Source organism: Rhinopithecus bieti, unplaced genomic scaffold (assembly GCF_001698545.2).
Source record: "Rhinopithecus bieti isolate Rb0 unplaced genomic scaffold, ASM169854v2 scaffold_14454, whole genome shotgun sequence".
Classification (NCBI taxonomy): Eukaryota; Metazoa; Chordata; class Mammalia; order Primates; family Cercopithecidae; genus Rhinopithecus; species Rhinopithecus bieti.
The window spans coordinates 398643-411942 of NW_016808228.1; the positions used below are offsets into that span (position 1 = coordinate 398643).

At 59.3% G+C, this 13300-nt stretch overlaps 2 protein-coding genes across 3 annotated transcripts in view; one reads left to right on the top strand and one right to left on the bottom strand.

Moving 5' to 3' along the window:
• Window positions 1-37: 37 nt before the first annotated feature.
• Window positions 38-1747, top strand: SAP25 (Sin3A associated protein 25). The gene is made up of 6 exons (XM_017886123.1): window positions 38-367; window positions 564-667; window positions 748-854; window positions 947-1100; window positions 1209-1306; window positions 1389-1747. Exons 1-6 carry the CDS (start codon window positions 222-224, stop codon window positions 1686-1688), a joined length of 909 nt encoding a protein of 302 aa, XP_017741612.1. The 5' UTR covers window positions 38-221; the 3' UTR covers window positions 1689-1747.
• A 4009-nt stretch (window positions 1748-5756) lies between these two features.
• Window positions 5757-13300, bottom strand: part of AGFG2 (ArfGAP with FG repeats 2) — a 30980-nt gene continuing 23436 nt past the window's right edge. For both annotated transcript variants that reach the window (XM_017886126.1, XM_017886125.1), the window contains 6 exons: window positions 12001-12121; window positions 11707-11789; window positions 11444-11527; window positions 10101-10226; window positions 9760-9845; window positions 5757-9119 (listed from right to left, as the gene is read on the bottom strand). In XM_017886126.1, the coding sequence (XP_017741615.1) occupies window positions 9060-9119; window positions 9760-9845; window positions 10101-10226; window positions 11444-11527; window positions 11707-11789; window positions 12001-12121 (560 nt within the window). In that variant the 3' untranslated portion in view covers window positions 5757-9059. The remainder of the gene's footprint in view (window positions 9120-9759; window positions 9846-10100; window positions 10227-11443; window positions 11528-11706; window positions 11790-12000; window positions 12122-13300) is intronic.

Consider the following 13300-nt stretch of genomic DNA (forward strand, 5'->3'; position numbering starts at 1 on the left):
GTCCGGAATTCACCGCCCGGTCGCCAGGGGGCGCCCGCGGGAGCCCGGCGGGGGCACGCGCCACGTGGCCGGGAGACGCACAGGGCGCCGGCGTCGCCGCGAGGCCTCTAGGGTGGGTTCGCCAGGAGGGCTGGTTCGCGCCGCGCGGCAGAGGGAGGCTGAGCGGGCCGGGCTGGGCGGCGGGGACACTGCGGTTGTAGCCCTGCGCTCGGGAACGCGGAATGTTGCCCTGGTCGCCGCCACGGTGGGGCGCGGGCCCGGAGGAGGCGCCCGAGGGACCAGGCCTTGCGGCGGGCAAGGACCAGGGCCAGCCCTGGAGCTCCGGAGCGGACGCCCCCAGGGATCTGGGGACATCCCCATGGGACAGGTGAGGGGCTCGGCCGGAGCCGCGGGGGGACAACGACTGGGGACCTCCATGCCTTCACCACGCGCTCTGCGGAGGTTTCTCCATTGTCCTTGCCGGAGTTTGGGTCCCTCGGCCTCCCTTGCACCAGGCACCCTTGGGCTCCAGGGGAAGGTGCGTGGGGGCGGTGTGACTGCAGCCTCAGTCCCTGCCCCTCCAGGCCACGGCCCCCATCCCGTAGCCCTTCCTGGACCTGGAGAGAGCAGCTGCCGCTGCGCCACCACCCGCCAGGCCCAGCCACTGAGCAACCCCCCAGAGCCCCAGGTAGGACGAGTCCTGCTGCCTCTACTACCCCCAAGAGCCTCTCTGACTCAGCCTGTTTTAATCCCCAAGTGTCCCCCCAGCTCCCCGTTCCCCCCAGGTGGCCTGGGAGGTGGACCCCTCGAGGATGACTCCACTAGCGCCCTGGGACCCCAAGTACGAAGCGAAAGCGGGCCTTCAGCCGGTATGGGTGAGTTGAGGGCAAACCTGTGGGGCTGGCTGGGGTGTTCAGGGAGCTGCACGGTGGCCTGAGGCTCCAGTGGTCTGTCCTCCTCACCCTAGGGGGCCAACTGTAGCTCAGGAGCCTCGTTCTCAGGCCGGACGTTGTGTCACCCCTCGTTCTGGCCGCTGTATGAGGCAGCCTCGGGCAGGGGTCTCAGGCCCGTGGCCCCTGCCACAGGGCATTGGAATGGACAGCAGGCGCACCCAGATGCAGGTACCTCCCTTGGTCCTCTGGGGGTACAAGGCTGCCCCAACTCCTCCCAGAACCAGTGCCCAGGGGTGGGAGCCCACAGCCTGCCACGCTAGTGGTGTTTCCTTCTAGGGTTCCCGGTGATGTGCTGTGAAGATGTCTTCCTCTTGGACCCTCTGCTGCCCCGGGGGCAGCGTGTCCCCCTGTACCTGTCCAAGGCCCCCCAGCAGGTGAGAGCTCTTCCCCCTCCCTGGCCTTACCCCAGCCTCTAGGCGTGCCTGGCAGGAAACATGTCCCATTCTCTCTCCTCAGGTGATGGGCTCCCTGAAACTGCTGCCGCCGCCCCCCATTATGTCTGCCTGGGTCCTCCCCCGCCTGTCACCCTCCCGGGGCCCCTCCACCGCCTGGCTCAGTGGGCCGGAGCTGATCGCTCTCACTGGCCTACTGCAGATGAGCCAGGGGGAACCCAGGCCCAGCTCCTCTGTGGCTGCCACGCCCCCTGCTGGCCCCCCAGACCCTACCTCTGACCCACCAAGCCCCTGTGGTAGCCCCAGCAGTTCTCAGGGTGCTGACCTCTCTCTCCCACAGACCCCAGACACCCACTGTCCATAGCCTTCTCGGGGCAGAGTGGGCTGGTTGTGTTGACAATAAAGCAGTGTTGGTTTGCAAAACAGGCTCCATGTGGCTGGGAGCAGAGTAGGGCATAGAGGCAGGAATGAGGTCTCTTTCTGTCCCACTGCAGATCACCCCTTGCTGTGTTAGGTGGAGGACGGGGGTATCCATGACCTAAGGCATTTCTGGGCTGACCGGACAGAGCCCTTTTAATGAGTGAGTGGGTGGTCTGCATGGCAGTGCAGAGCTGAATTTATAGGAAGCAAGGAGCCATAAACTGCCAGGTGGGGGAGTAAGTAGGGGCACCTCACTTTTAGGGGGCACTAGCGGTAAGATCCCTGGTGCTCCCACACCTCTTGTGCTGGGGCTCCCGGAGTTCAGTTCTGGGCTGGGTAGGGTAGTTGTTTGGCTCAGAGGAGACAGAACGCACTGCAGGTGTGTGGGGGAGGGTGCCGGTCCACATGAATGTCACCATTGGCGGAAAGGTGGCCCCGCCACAGCCGACCTGAGACTCTAGAGATTCTTGCACGAACTCTGCAGAGAAACAGAGGATCAGGGCTTCAGCTGAGAAAGCCCAGAAGTGTGTAGTTTCAGTGGTTTGGGCGGGGATGGGTTCTAGAATTTTCTCCCATAAAATAGCCCAACTTCTTGGGGAACCTCCTACTCAAGACTTAGGTGCCACAGCTGGAAGGGACAGAGTGGGCAGAGACCCCAGCTTGTTGCCCTGCAGGTCACTTGTCCGAGGTGGCATCTGGGTCTTAAAGCCCCTCCCGTGGTGGGGGGTTAGGAGGCAGGGTGGGGGGCATTACAATACCACTTCCTCCTATCCCTCCCTCAGCCACCCCCCAATCAGTCAGCAGGAGAGAGCTGCCTGGGTCTCAGGTCTCCTCACCGGCGCCTCCGGGGAGTTCTAGAACTCAATGCCCCTGTAGCTATGCGGGCGGAGCGTGCAGGCCCTGGGAACATCATCAAGTGCCCCCAGAGAAAGGACCAGGTCCAGGTCGACATAGCTGAGGCAGCTTGTCAGGGGCTCTGGCCTGGCAGTGCCTGTTCGGAGGCTCTGGGGCCGATAACTTGATGCACACTTCCTCCCCAGCCAGCGCCGAGGGGGGCAGGAGCAGCGCTGAGCCCCTACCCGTCCCCAGCCAGCCCCCACATCGTGATGGGCGCTCCTTGACCTGGGTCCAGGCTCCTGAGCCTGGACTTGTAGGAATGGTCCGCATGGGCTCGTAGTCACTCCCCACTCCCTTGGTTATGTAGCCCCGACCCTGCCCCTTGGGGTAGGAGGCTGCTGCCCCCAGCCTCGCCAAGGTCTTGAAGGCTGCTTGCTCGATCCCCTCTCGCAGACACCCCTGATGGCTCAGGCCACTTGACTGGGCCACAGAAGCCGGGGTCTCAGGGATGGGGAGTCTGAAGATGCTCATAGGAGGGTCCCTGAGCGCCTGGGCCTCATTGTGCCCGGAGAACTTTTTTTTTTTTTTTGAGACGGAGTCTAGCTCTGTTACCCAGGAGTGCAGTGGCTGATCTTGGCTCACTGCAACCTCCGATTCCCTGGTTCAAGCGATTCTCCTACCTCAGCCTCCTGAGTAGCTGGGATTACAGGCATGTGCCACCACGCCCGGCTAATTTTTGTATTTTTAGTAGAGATGGGGTTTCACCATGTTGGCCAGGCTGGTCTCGAACTCCTGACCTCAGGCGATCCTGACCTCAGGCGATCCGCCCACATTGGCCTCCCAAAGTAATGGGATTACAGGCGTGAGCTACCGCGCCGGGCCTGTGCCCGGAGAACTCTAAACCTGCAAACCCTTTAATGTTTGAACTTTCGGTGACCTGGGGCAGGGGCGAGCCACGGAGAAACCACAGCCACAAGCCCCCGGGGGCCCCAGCAACCCGGGGCTCGGGCGTCACCGCGCGCCTCGAGCAGGGCGTTGTATCACGCCTGCTGCTCCGCCTCGCCTGCCGCCGCCACGCGCAGGCTGTTGTCGTGGGTGTAGAGGACGATCAGGTGGTGCTGGCGCGTCTGCGCGCTTGTTGATGGTGCACGCGCCCGCCAGGCTCAGGCTGAGCTGGGGCCGCGCTCGGCCCGCGCGAAACTTGTGCTCGCTCTCAGAAGACTCGGGACGTGGCGGGTCTGCGCGCAGGTGGCGGCAGAGTCGCACGCGTGCAGGGCAGGCCCAGGGTAGCGGCTGGCTGAGGGGCACGGCGGCCATTCCCGGCTCTCCCCGAGGCCGCCGCCCGTGGGCTTCATTCGGGGGCCAAAGGCAATAAAGTCTGCAGGAGAGGCAGAGATGGCTGGGTCTCGTGTCCTGAGCACGGGGAGAGGCCAGCAGGGATGGGGGTGAGTTGGTGAACTCGGGCAGGGAGTCCAGCGTCTTGATGTCCACCGTCTCTCCTGGGCTCCTGACTGGAAGTTTGGGGCAAGGGCTCTGCGCACAGCGAGTGTCCCGGTGGCTGCTGCCCGTGGCCTGGGCTCCCCACTACCTCCCTCAGCCGACCGCTCCGGAACCCCCACCCCACGAGACGAATCCTCACGTCGCCCGGGCGCTGGAATTTGAGTAGGGAAGTCCAAGAGAGGCGGCCTCGACCCCAAGACTGAGCCTTTACAGGGGCAGGGAGCGTGGGGGCGTCTCTACCGATCAGCTGACTGCGGTCCGGACACGTTGCCGGGCAACCGAGAAAGCCTCCGTGTGAGGCCAGTGCGATCGGACTTCTGGCAGCGGTGGTGGCGCTGGCGATTAGAGGGCGGCGGAGCGGGGCCTCCACGCACCCTGCCGGCTCCTGCGGCGCCCCCCTCGGCCTATAGGTGTCCTTCCTGTGTGTACCCCCTCCCCATCCAGGAGTGGTTTTGTGCCCTTCCAAGTAACCCAAGGAGCCACCGTCACTGAGCACTACGCTGGATTATTTCTGAGCTGGAGATTGTTTCTTTAGGGTTTGGGGTGATAGGTGACTTGGAATAAGTAGGTTCAGGGGGTAGTCCCTGTGCACAGACCATACTCACTGGAACCCAGTCAGGTGGCCACTGAAGGAGACCTCGGAGGAAGAGGCCATCTCTCAGGAAGACCCCCTCGGGCTGCCCCAGTGCTCTGGGCCCCTCCTCACCACCATTGCCCAAAAATGCCATCCCGGGACCACCTGAAGGCTCTGACCATGGATGTGTGGACTTCCTGGTGGAGGTACCCTTTGCTTCTTGAAAAAATTGCGATTGGGCTGGGGACTGGACATTTTTGCACTCAGTTCTGATCCAAGGACCACTGACCTCCCCCCGCAGGGGGATGGGGGTGAAGGTGCACAAGACAAACCAGCAAGTGACACCTGGCGGGAACTTAGAGGACCCTGAGATATCACCCAAGGCGACTAAGGTGCCTAAAGGGGGAAGCTGAGTCAGGGAGGAGAGGCCAACGTGCAGCCCCCATAAAGATGGCGTTCAGGGAGGAGCTCCCTTAGGGAAGGGACAAGGTATGACAAAGACATAACAAGAGAACAGAAGCAAGGACCCAGACCTAGTGCAAGGGCCAGGGCAGCCCGAGCAGCGCGGGCAGGGCTTCCCACCATGCTTCCTGCTTCCTGGGGAAGGGGCCCCACGTGAGTGGGAATTTGGGAGACAAGTGCCGTGTACATGGAGCTGGGGTCCTCGCACACCTATTCCAAGGTCACGCTGAGAGGGAGATGCAGGGAACCAACCAGCACCCAGCCAGCATGCAGGTGGGACCCAGGGCTTGCTCCAGGTGACCCCTGGTAAGCCAAAGCCCCACTGGGGTGCAGGAGAGGCTCGCAGCACAGGTGGTGTGGTGTGGGGCGGGGCTTGGCAACTGCCCAGTGGTAGGTGTTGGCCAGAGAGGCAATGGCTCCGTAAATGGCCACCAAAACTGGACTGTGTTCAAGGCCATAGCCCCACATGGCCAAGGGCCTGGATACAGGCATCATGTGCAAAGGGGCAGGGACACAAAAGACATGTGCATACCCCTCCCCCTCCCAGTCCTGCTGCTGCCTCAAGGAGGCCACCAAAGGGCCCCTGTCCCTGCTGCACTCCTGGCCCAGGAGCCTTTTTTACTCCCTGAGGCTTGAAGATACCTGAGGAAGGTCTCTTTATACCTTCCCCTTCCCATTCCTCATCAACCAGGTCCCCCTGCAGCACCCTTCCTTGTGAAATCACAGCTGCTATGACAGTGACCAGCTCCAAACCACCCTGTCACTGAACCTTGGGTGCTAGGTGATGCATGGGCAGGAAAGGCAGGAAGAGCAGGGATCTGAGGGTCTGGTGTCTGGGCAAGCCTCAGGGGTGGGGTGGGTACTGATCAATGCCAGGTGATCAATGCCAGGTGATCGGACCCCCTGAGTACCAGGACAAGCCTGGAGTCACGCAACTGGCCTACATCAGTTGCCTTGGCAACACACTGCCCTTGGCCCTACCCCGAAAATATTTATTTCAGCCGGTAGCCCTGGTAACTTGAGTGGCTCCCCAGGGACAGGAAGTGGCAGAACCTCAGCTCTGCCTCTCCTGACCTGAGGGGTCCATTTTTCATCCATCAGGGACGGGGCACTGCGTTCTCAGCCCCTATGGAAGAATGTTATGGGGTTGGGGGAATCCACAGGGAAGAGACGAGGCTGTTCCAGCGTGCGCCTCCTTCCTCAGCCTGAGGCCTTGCTCCTCTGTGGAAAGCAACACAGGGACAGAGCCACACATTCAGCCCCTACCCTCAGCCCTGCGACCATTTCCTGGCCTGCAGGTCTGACCTGCAAGCTCCAATGTGGAGACACTTGGGGGCTGACTCCTGCTTCCTCACGTGGGGATGGCCCACAGGTGACCGGCTGAATGCTGGGGCCATGCTAGAGGACTGCTGTCAGCAGAGCATGGTCCCCGCATTGGCCAGAAGACTGGTGTGAGCCCAGGTGAGTCACTCTAGCCCCGTGGTGTGTGCAGTGGGTTTGAATCTGCAGCTACCAGGCAATGTTTTCTCCATTTCCTCTCAGGCCAGGCCTTTCTCCATTCTTTGCTACTCTCCAGGAGAGGCGGCTCATTGGAGTGCTGCAGCCTGAGCTGCTGAGGCTGTCCCCAGCCAAGGAAGGCAGCTCCTAGTGTCAGCCTGTGCCCAGAGAACCCTGGGGCCTGAGGCTGACCTGGCGTTAACTTCTTACTGCTCATCTAGCTCTGGCCAGCGAGCAGGCTGGAGTCCTTGTGGGCTGGAGGGGAGGGAGTCTGCAGGGAGGACCCGGGTCTGGGCCCAGACAGTGAAGAGATGCTGGGACACAGTATGGGGTGACAGAAGCGGGGGAAAGCCCTTCGGTTTAGCCTCAGTTCCAAACCTCGGTGCTCCTGGCATAGGGGAAGGGTGATGGAAACTGGGGGAAAAGAACAGAAAGGCTCCTCCCCCAATACACCATAACAGATTCCAGCTGCCCTCCCTCCAGCTCTAAGCAGAAAGGAACGAACTGGTAAGAGTATTAGGTAGAGGGACACAGAAATAATCTAGGGTGGAGAAGAGGGGAGAAGGAGAAGAGATGGAACATGCAAAGGTCAGGGAGCGAAGCGGGAGACTACCCAGGAGACAGAAGGAGGGCAGAGGCTGGGAGAAGAACAGGAACAGAAAGGATGGGTCCTGATTTTTGGAAAAGACAGGGATGCCAAGCCCGGCCTAGAAAATAGCAGCAGCTAGAGGTATTTCCAGAAAAATCTTCAAAGTAAATACACCAATCACCCAATTCCCGTATCTCTTTGCTGCTCTCTGTGGAAGACCCAGACAAACCCCCAAGAATGAACAGCCACGGGGCCAGGGCAATGGTGGAAAGGGAGGGGCCTCTCCTGGCCTTGGGCCAAACAGCAAGGCGGCCTCTGCCCAGCCAGGTGAGGTGTTTGCCACCCACCCCCTGACCAGGTCTGTCTTGTCACCACACAAATAGCCCAGACACCACGGCTGTTGCCACAACATCCCCAGGTGGAAAGAGCCTGGGGCAGAGAATGTCCCAGACCCAGGAGGGGTCTACTTCCACCTCCACGTTGGCACCAACCTCCTTTGCCCACCCCGACCCCAAGTGGGCATCCCCCTCACATCAAACAAACTCCAGTCCACGGCAGTGGCGGCCCCTCTCCCGCCACGCTTCTCGTTGCTAATGCAGGACTCTTGTTTAGACAGGGACCAGCTGTGCCCTGTCTCTGGCCAATGGCAGCATCATCACTGGCCCAGGCAGTCCAGCCCAGCAGAGCCAGGTCAAGGATCAGTCATGTTGACTGACCTGCAACCCTTCAAAGTGGCCTGAAGCAAAACCACGAGAGCCATTTTCTCTTTCGTTCCAATGCAGTTCTTTTCTAACACTGCCTGCAATGAGCTTTGGTGCAGATATTTGGGGATGGGGAGGCACATGGAGAAAAAAAAAAAAGACCAGGCAATTGCACAAAGCCTTTCCCTGGAAAACCCAGGCTCTGGGGATGGTGGGGGTCAGGACACATAGCTGCCCCCCTCCAGCCCTGGAGCTCCAGCTTTGATGGTCGAGGCACAGATGGGGATTCATCCCATTCCCCACATATGAGAGCAGTCTGGGAGCGGGAGATCGGCTGGGTGTGTGTATATATGTATGTATGTGCATATAGATAGATCTATTTATATATAATAGGCTATATTAGAAAATCCTCTCTATGTATAAATATAAAACACTGGTATCCAAACATGACACCAACAGCTAACTAAAGTGCTTGACAGGAGCTGGGCCCGGGTGAGCTCAAAGGTAAACCGCTCATCCTGGGCACTGGGGAAGCAAAACAATGGGGGACCCCTTCAGCAGGGGGTGCTGCAGGAGGAAAGTATGTGCTGGCCAAGCTGGGCCACCAAGAGCACTTGGGCCACCTGGGCCTTCTGGCTCCCGGGACTGTCTGGTCACTGCCCTGTCAACACTGTGCCTCGTGTTTCCCCTACCTTCCCCACTGTGCTCCCATCCACGAGGAGCACAGCGCTGGTGAGCTGGGCCAAGGGAAGAGCTGTTCCCACGGGGGAAGGCTGGCCAGTCTGTGCTCGCAATGTCCTCCATCCACGGGGCTGGGAGTGGGGGAGCACTGTGCAGCGAGAGCAGGGGAGCAGGGGGGCTGTCCTAACTGATCATTTGAAAAAAAATCCCTCCCCTCAACCATCACTCCTCCAGGCCAGGCCCTGCCCGTACTCCTCCTGGGCTTCCTGCCTGGGTGGGGGTGGGACGAGGGAGGGGAGCAGAGGCTTTGTGGAATCTGAGGACAGCCACCTTTCACCTGTAGGCCCCAAGCAAAGCATTAGCACCTCCACCATCCCCAAGGCCCATAGAAACACCCACAGGTAAGTCGTCACCAGAGCTCTAGGGAGCAGAGGGCCCCAGAAGGCAGGGAAGGGGCCCCCCAAAAACACAGTGCTACAAGAAGGGGTTGGTGGTTGGAGGCTTGGAGGCAAATGGGCTTGATGAAGGTCCAGTCTGGAAAGAAAGAACAACACATTTTCCAGTTAGGGGAGAGGAGCTGGAAGCTTAGAAGAAAGGCAGCCAGGAGTCCTTTCTCCTGAAAAATCGCTATGCTGAGGGCAGTGGGAAAGTGAGGGAGAAGAGGCCAGGCGTGGTGGCTCATACCTGTAATCCCAGCACTTTGGCAGGCTGAGGTGGGCTGATCACCTGAGGTCAGGAGTTCAAGACCAGCCTGGCCAACATGGGAAAACCCTCTTTCTGCTAAAAATACAAAAATTAGCCAGGTGTGGTGGTGCACACCTGTAGTCCCTGCTACTTGGGAGGCTGAGGCAGGAGAATTGCTTGAACTTAGGAGGTGGAAGTTGCAGTGAGCCAAGATTGGGCCACTGAAGTCAAGCCTGGGAGACAGAGCAAGACTGTCTCAAAAAAAAAAAAGAAGGAAAGTGAGGGAGAAGGGAGCCAAGGGCAGGGTTGGAACGGCATGGGAGATGCCAGCGCCCAGAAGAGCTGAGGCCCAAGCTCAGCCCTGGCTTGGACAACGCAGACCTTCGTGAGGAAGGGGCACAGGGGCCACCTCACATCAGCCTCTTCTGAAGGATTGTCCCAGAGGGAAAGCCCACTCACCGTACCACAGCACCCCTGCTGGGGTACTCACCATGAAGGGGTTGGTGGAGATCCCAACTGGCTGGCTCAGTGGCCTCTGCCCCAACTTGGCTGATCCTAAGTCCCCGAAGGAAGAGCCTGGGGGGCGAGAGCAGTCACTCAGCTGACACCAGCCCACCTTCCTGCAGGCAGACAGCAAGGGAGGCCCTCCTAAACTGGGGGAGTAAGGGAAGGGAGCAGTGGAAGTACCCGGGCGGGTCTGCTGCTTCCCTGGTCCCCCCTGCTGGTCAGAAACGGCACTGCATGGGCTCTGATGAGGTCAGAGGGACAACTAACTGATCTCTATGCAGAGACTGGATGGGGTGAAAGGGGTTGTCCATTTGCAGCTCTTACCATTCTGCTGCTGAGCCAGCGGGGTCTGCGGGGGGAACAGCGGTGCTGGGAAGGAGCTGGCGAAGGCCCCGGTGGGTGGCACTGCCTGGGGGAAGCCAGACCCAGCACTGCTCATCCCAAAGCCTGCTGGAGTGAGAGACGAGAGGTTCAGGTCAACTTCTGGAAGGTGGGCTGGAGAACTGTTTTTCCTAAGTCCCTCTAAGATGGGAAAATGGGATATAGTTTTCCCCTGACATGAGAAGCAAGGGACCCAGCGGAAATACCCTGAACCAGCCATGGAACTCTGCTGCTTCTCACACCACCAAACAACCCTGCCCTCTCCCTGCCCAGGGGTGCGTGGCAGGGAGGGCATAGTGGTTCCAGGCACAGGCATGGTGCAGGACTGGGCTAGCCTCCCACTACCTGCTAAACTGCAAAAACGGTGCAAACTTTAACGCTGTCTGTGCCTTAGTTCTCTCATCTCTAAAATGGGGACAGTCCGTCTCCTAGGGCTGCTGTGAAGATTAAATCAGGGCCACAAAACCCTCAGCAATCCGCCCACCACACAGCTCTGCTGCATTCACTCTTATTCCTCTCTCTCCGGCCTCGAGGCTTCAGCCAGCATGAGTCTGAAGGGAGAGCAGCAGAGGCTGGGGAGGGCTGGGGTGAGAGGAGACCACAGGCCTGGAACTGATGGAAGCAGGGAACAGCATGAGTGTTTCAGGTGGCTTAAGCTTGGGGGCACAGAAGAGATTGGGGCTGGGTGCCCAAAGGGACACTGCCGAGGGCTGGAGACAGGAGAATCGTTGCCACTGTTGGTCAACTTTAAAACAGTCCTCAGGGCCGGGCGCGATGGCTCACGCCTGTAATCCCAGCACTTTGGGAGGCCGAGGCGGGCGGATCACAAGGTCAGGAGATCGAGACCACGGTGAAACCTCGTCTCTACTAAAAATACAAAAAAAATTAGCCGGGCGCAGTGGCGGGCGCCGGTAGTCCCAGCTACTCAGGAGGCTGAGAGGCAGGAGAATGGCATGATCCCAGGAGGCAGAGCTTGCAATGAGCCGAGATGGCGCCACTGCACTCCAGCCTGGGCGACAGAGCAAGACTCCGTCTCAAAAAAAAAAACAAAAAAAAAACAGTCTTCAGTGCGGTCTCCAGTAAGTAGTTGCCTGTGTGCTTCTAATTCTAAAATCTGGCTCTGTGACCTGGGTGCTAGGTGGCCTGGCACCGTGTGGGCAGGGGAAGAACCAGGCTGTCTGCTTCTCCCGACAGCATGAGACGAAGGGTTAAGTGAGAGACTGTAGGGTAATGTGAGCCCTGGGAGTCTCAGATGGTCAGGACAAGGGACCGTGCTCGAGGCTTACCTGGCGCCAAGCCATTGGGCTGGAATGGGTTGGTGGAAGGCAGCGGGGGCTGGGCGGCGGGAGCTGCAAAAGGGTTGGTGAAGGCTGCCCAGGTGGAATGGGGAGCAGAAGGAGAGAGAGATGGTTACTTTTTTTTCTCACTTGCTTCATCCTGTGATGCCTAAGCATTCCTCTCAATCTATCCCCTTCCCACCCTGTCCAGAGTCCCCAGACTCCTCCTGGCTTCAGGTCCCCTCCCCTGGGTCTCCACAGGCAGGACTCACCTCCAAAGGCCAGCCCTGTGCTGCTGTTGCTGCCCATCGTGACGGACTGGAGTGGGGGGACCTGGCCGGCCATCCCGAAGAGGCTGCGACACGGGGAGAGAGAAGTCATGCACAGCTGCCAGGGCTAATCAAACCTGAGTGAGGGGCCAGGAGATGCCAACCCACCTTGCTCTTCAGGGTGAGTGAGGGAGAGGAGGGGAAGGGAGAACCGCCAGGAGATGCCGATGGGGCTGGGAGGAGCAAGGCCAGGCTTCGGGCGGCTCTCCTGCCCTAGAGCACACTGTCCGTACCTACCTGCTAGGAACACCTGCAGTGGGCACACCGGGTCCCAGGAAGCTGCCCACGTCTGTGAGGCTGTTTGGCTGACTGGTGGGTGCCAGCGGAGCGGCACCAAATGGAGTCCCCTGGCTGCTCCCTGGGCAGTTGTGGAAAATACAACAGGGAGAGCTGAGGTGAGACAGAGTGGGAGGGGCAGGAGAGGAGATGGAGATGGCGGTGGTGATGGATTGGAGTCGTGGCATGACAGGCGCCCACTGGGTTCTCTGAGCCAGCCCATTTTCCCAGGGACCACCCAGTTCAGGAGGTCTTGTCTCCTACCAAGAGTTCTGGGCAAGGTGACAGCCCAGTCTTTCTCCATGTCCCCTGCGCTCAAAGCTGCGCTTCGGAGAGGAAAGCAGCTCGTCCCTGGGTCAGGCTGTTCTCCTCCTGCTCCCGTTTGGCTTTCATGTCCCACTTTTCCCTCAAGAGATGGAAAAGCCTGTCCTTTCCTCAAACCCGCCTTTCCATTTATTAGAACGTGGCAGGGAGGGGCAGGCAGAGGCAACATGGAGGACAGTAAGTCCTATCATGCTCAGGAGGCTTCTGGCCTGTGCAGCCTCCAGCCGTCAGCACTATCACTTCCCCATGTAGCTGCCGCCTCTCAGGAGGCCGCCCCAATTCCCTGAGCCTGGACGCTCTGCTCGTGGCGCCAGCCCCGCTGCCGGGTTCTCCTGCCCTCCCTCCTCTTCACAGCCAAAAAGAAAAAGCACAGAGGGCAAGGCCCACATGGATATCTTACAAAACAGCCGAGGGCCAAGAGTCCTGGAAATTCCAGGCAATCTTGTCTCAGGGAAAGAGGTGGAGTCCCTGTCATTTTAAGAGAGCCTCCTCTTTGCGCATCAAAGTCTCCTCTCTATCTTGGGACCCTATTGACCACACTGGGCTGCTGTGAATGTAAAAGAAGAGCCCAGATGGAAAAAGGCTTTATTGACAGGACGCGGTGGTTCATGCCTATAATCCCAGTACTTTCAGAGGCTGAGGAGAGCAGATTACTTGAGGTCAGGAGTTCGAGACCACCCTTGGCAACATGGCAAAACCGTCTCTACTAAAAATACAAAAATTAGCTGGGCGTGGTGGCAGGTGCCTGTAATCCCAGCTACTTCAGAGGCTGAGGCAGGAGAATCACTCCAACCTGGGAAGCAGAGGTTGCAGTGAGCTGAGATCACACCATTGCACTCCAGCCTGGGCAACAAGAGCAAAACTCCGTCTCAAAAAAAAAAAGTTTTATTTATATATATGTGTATATTTGTGTGTATGTATATGTGTGTGTGTGTGT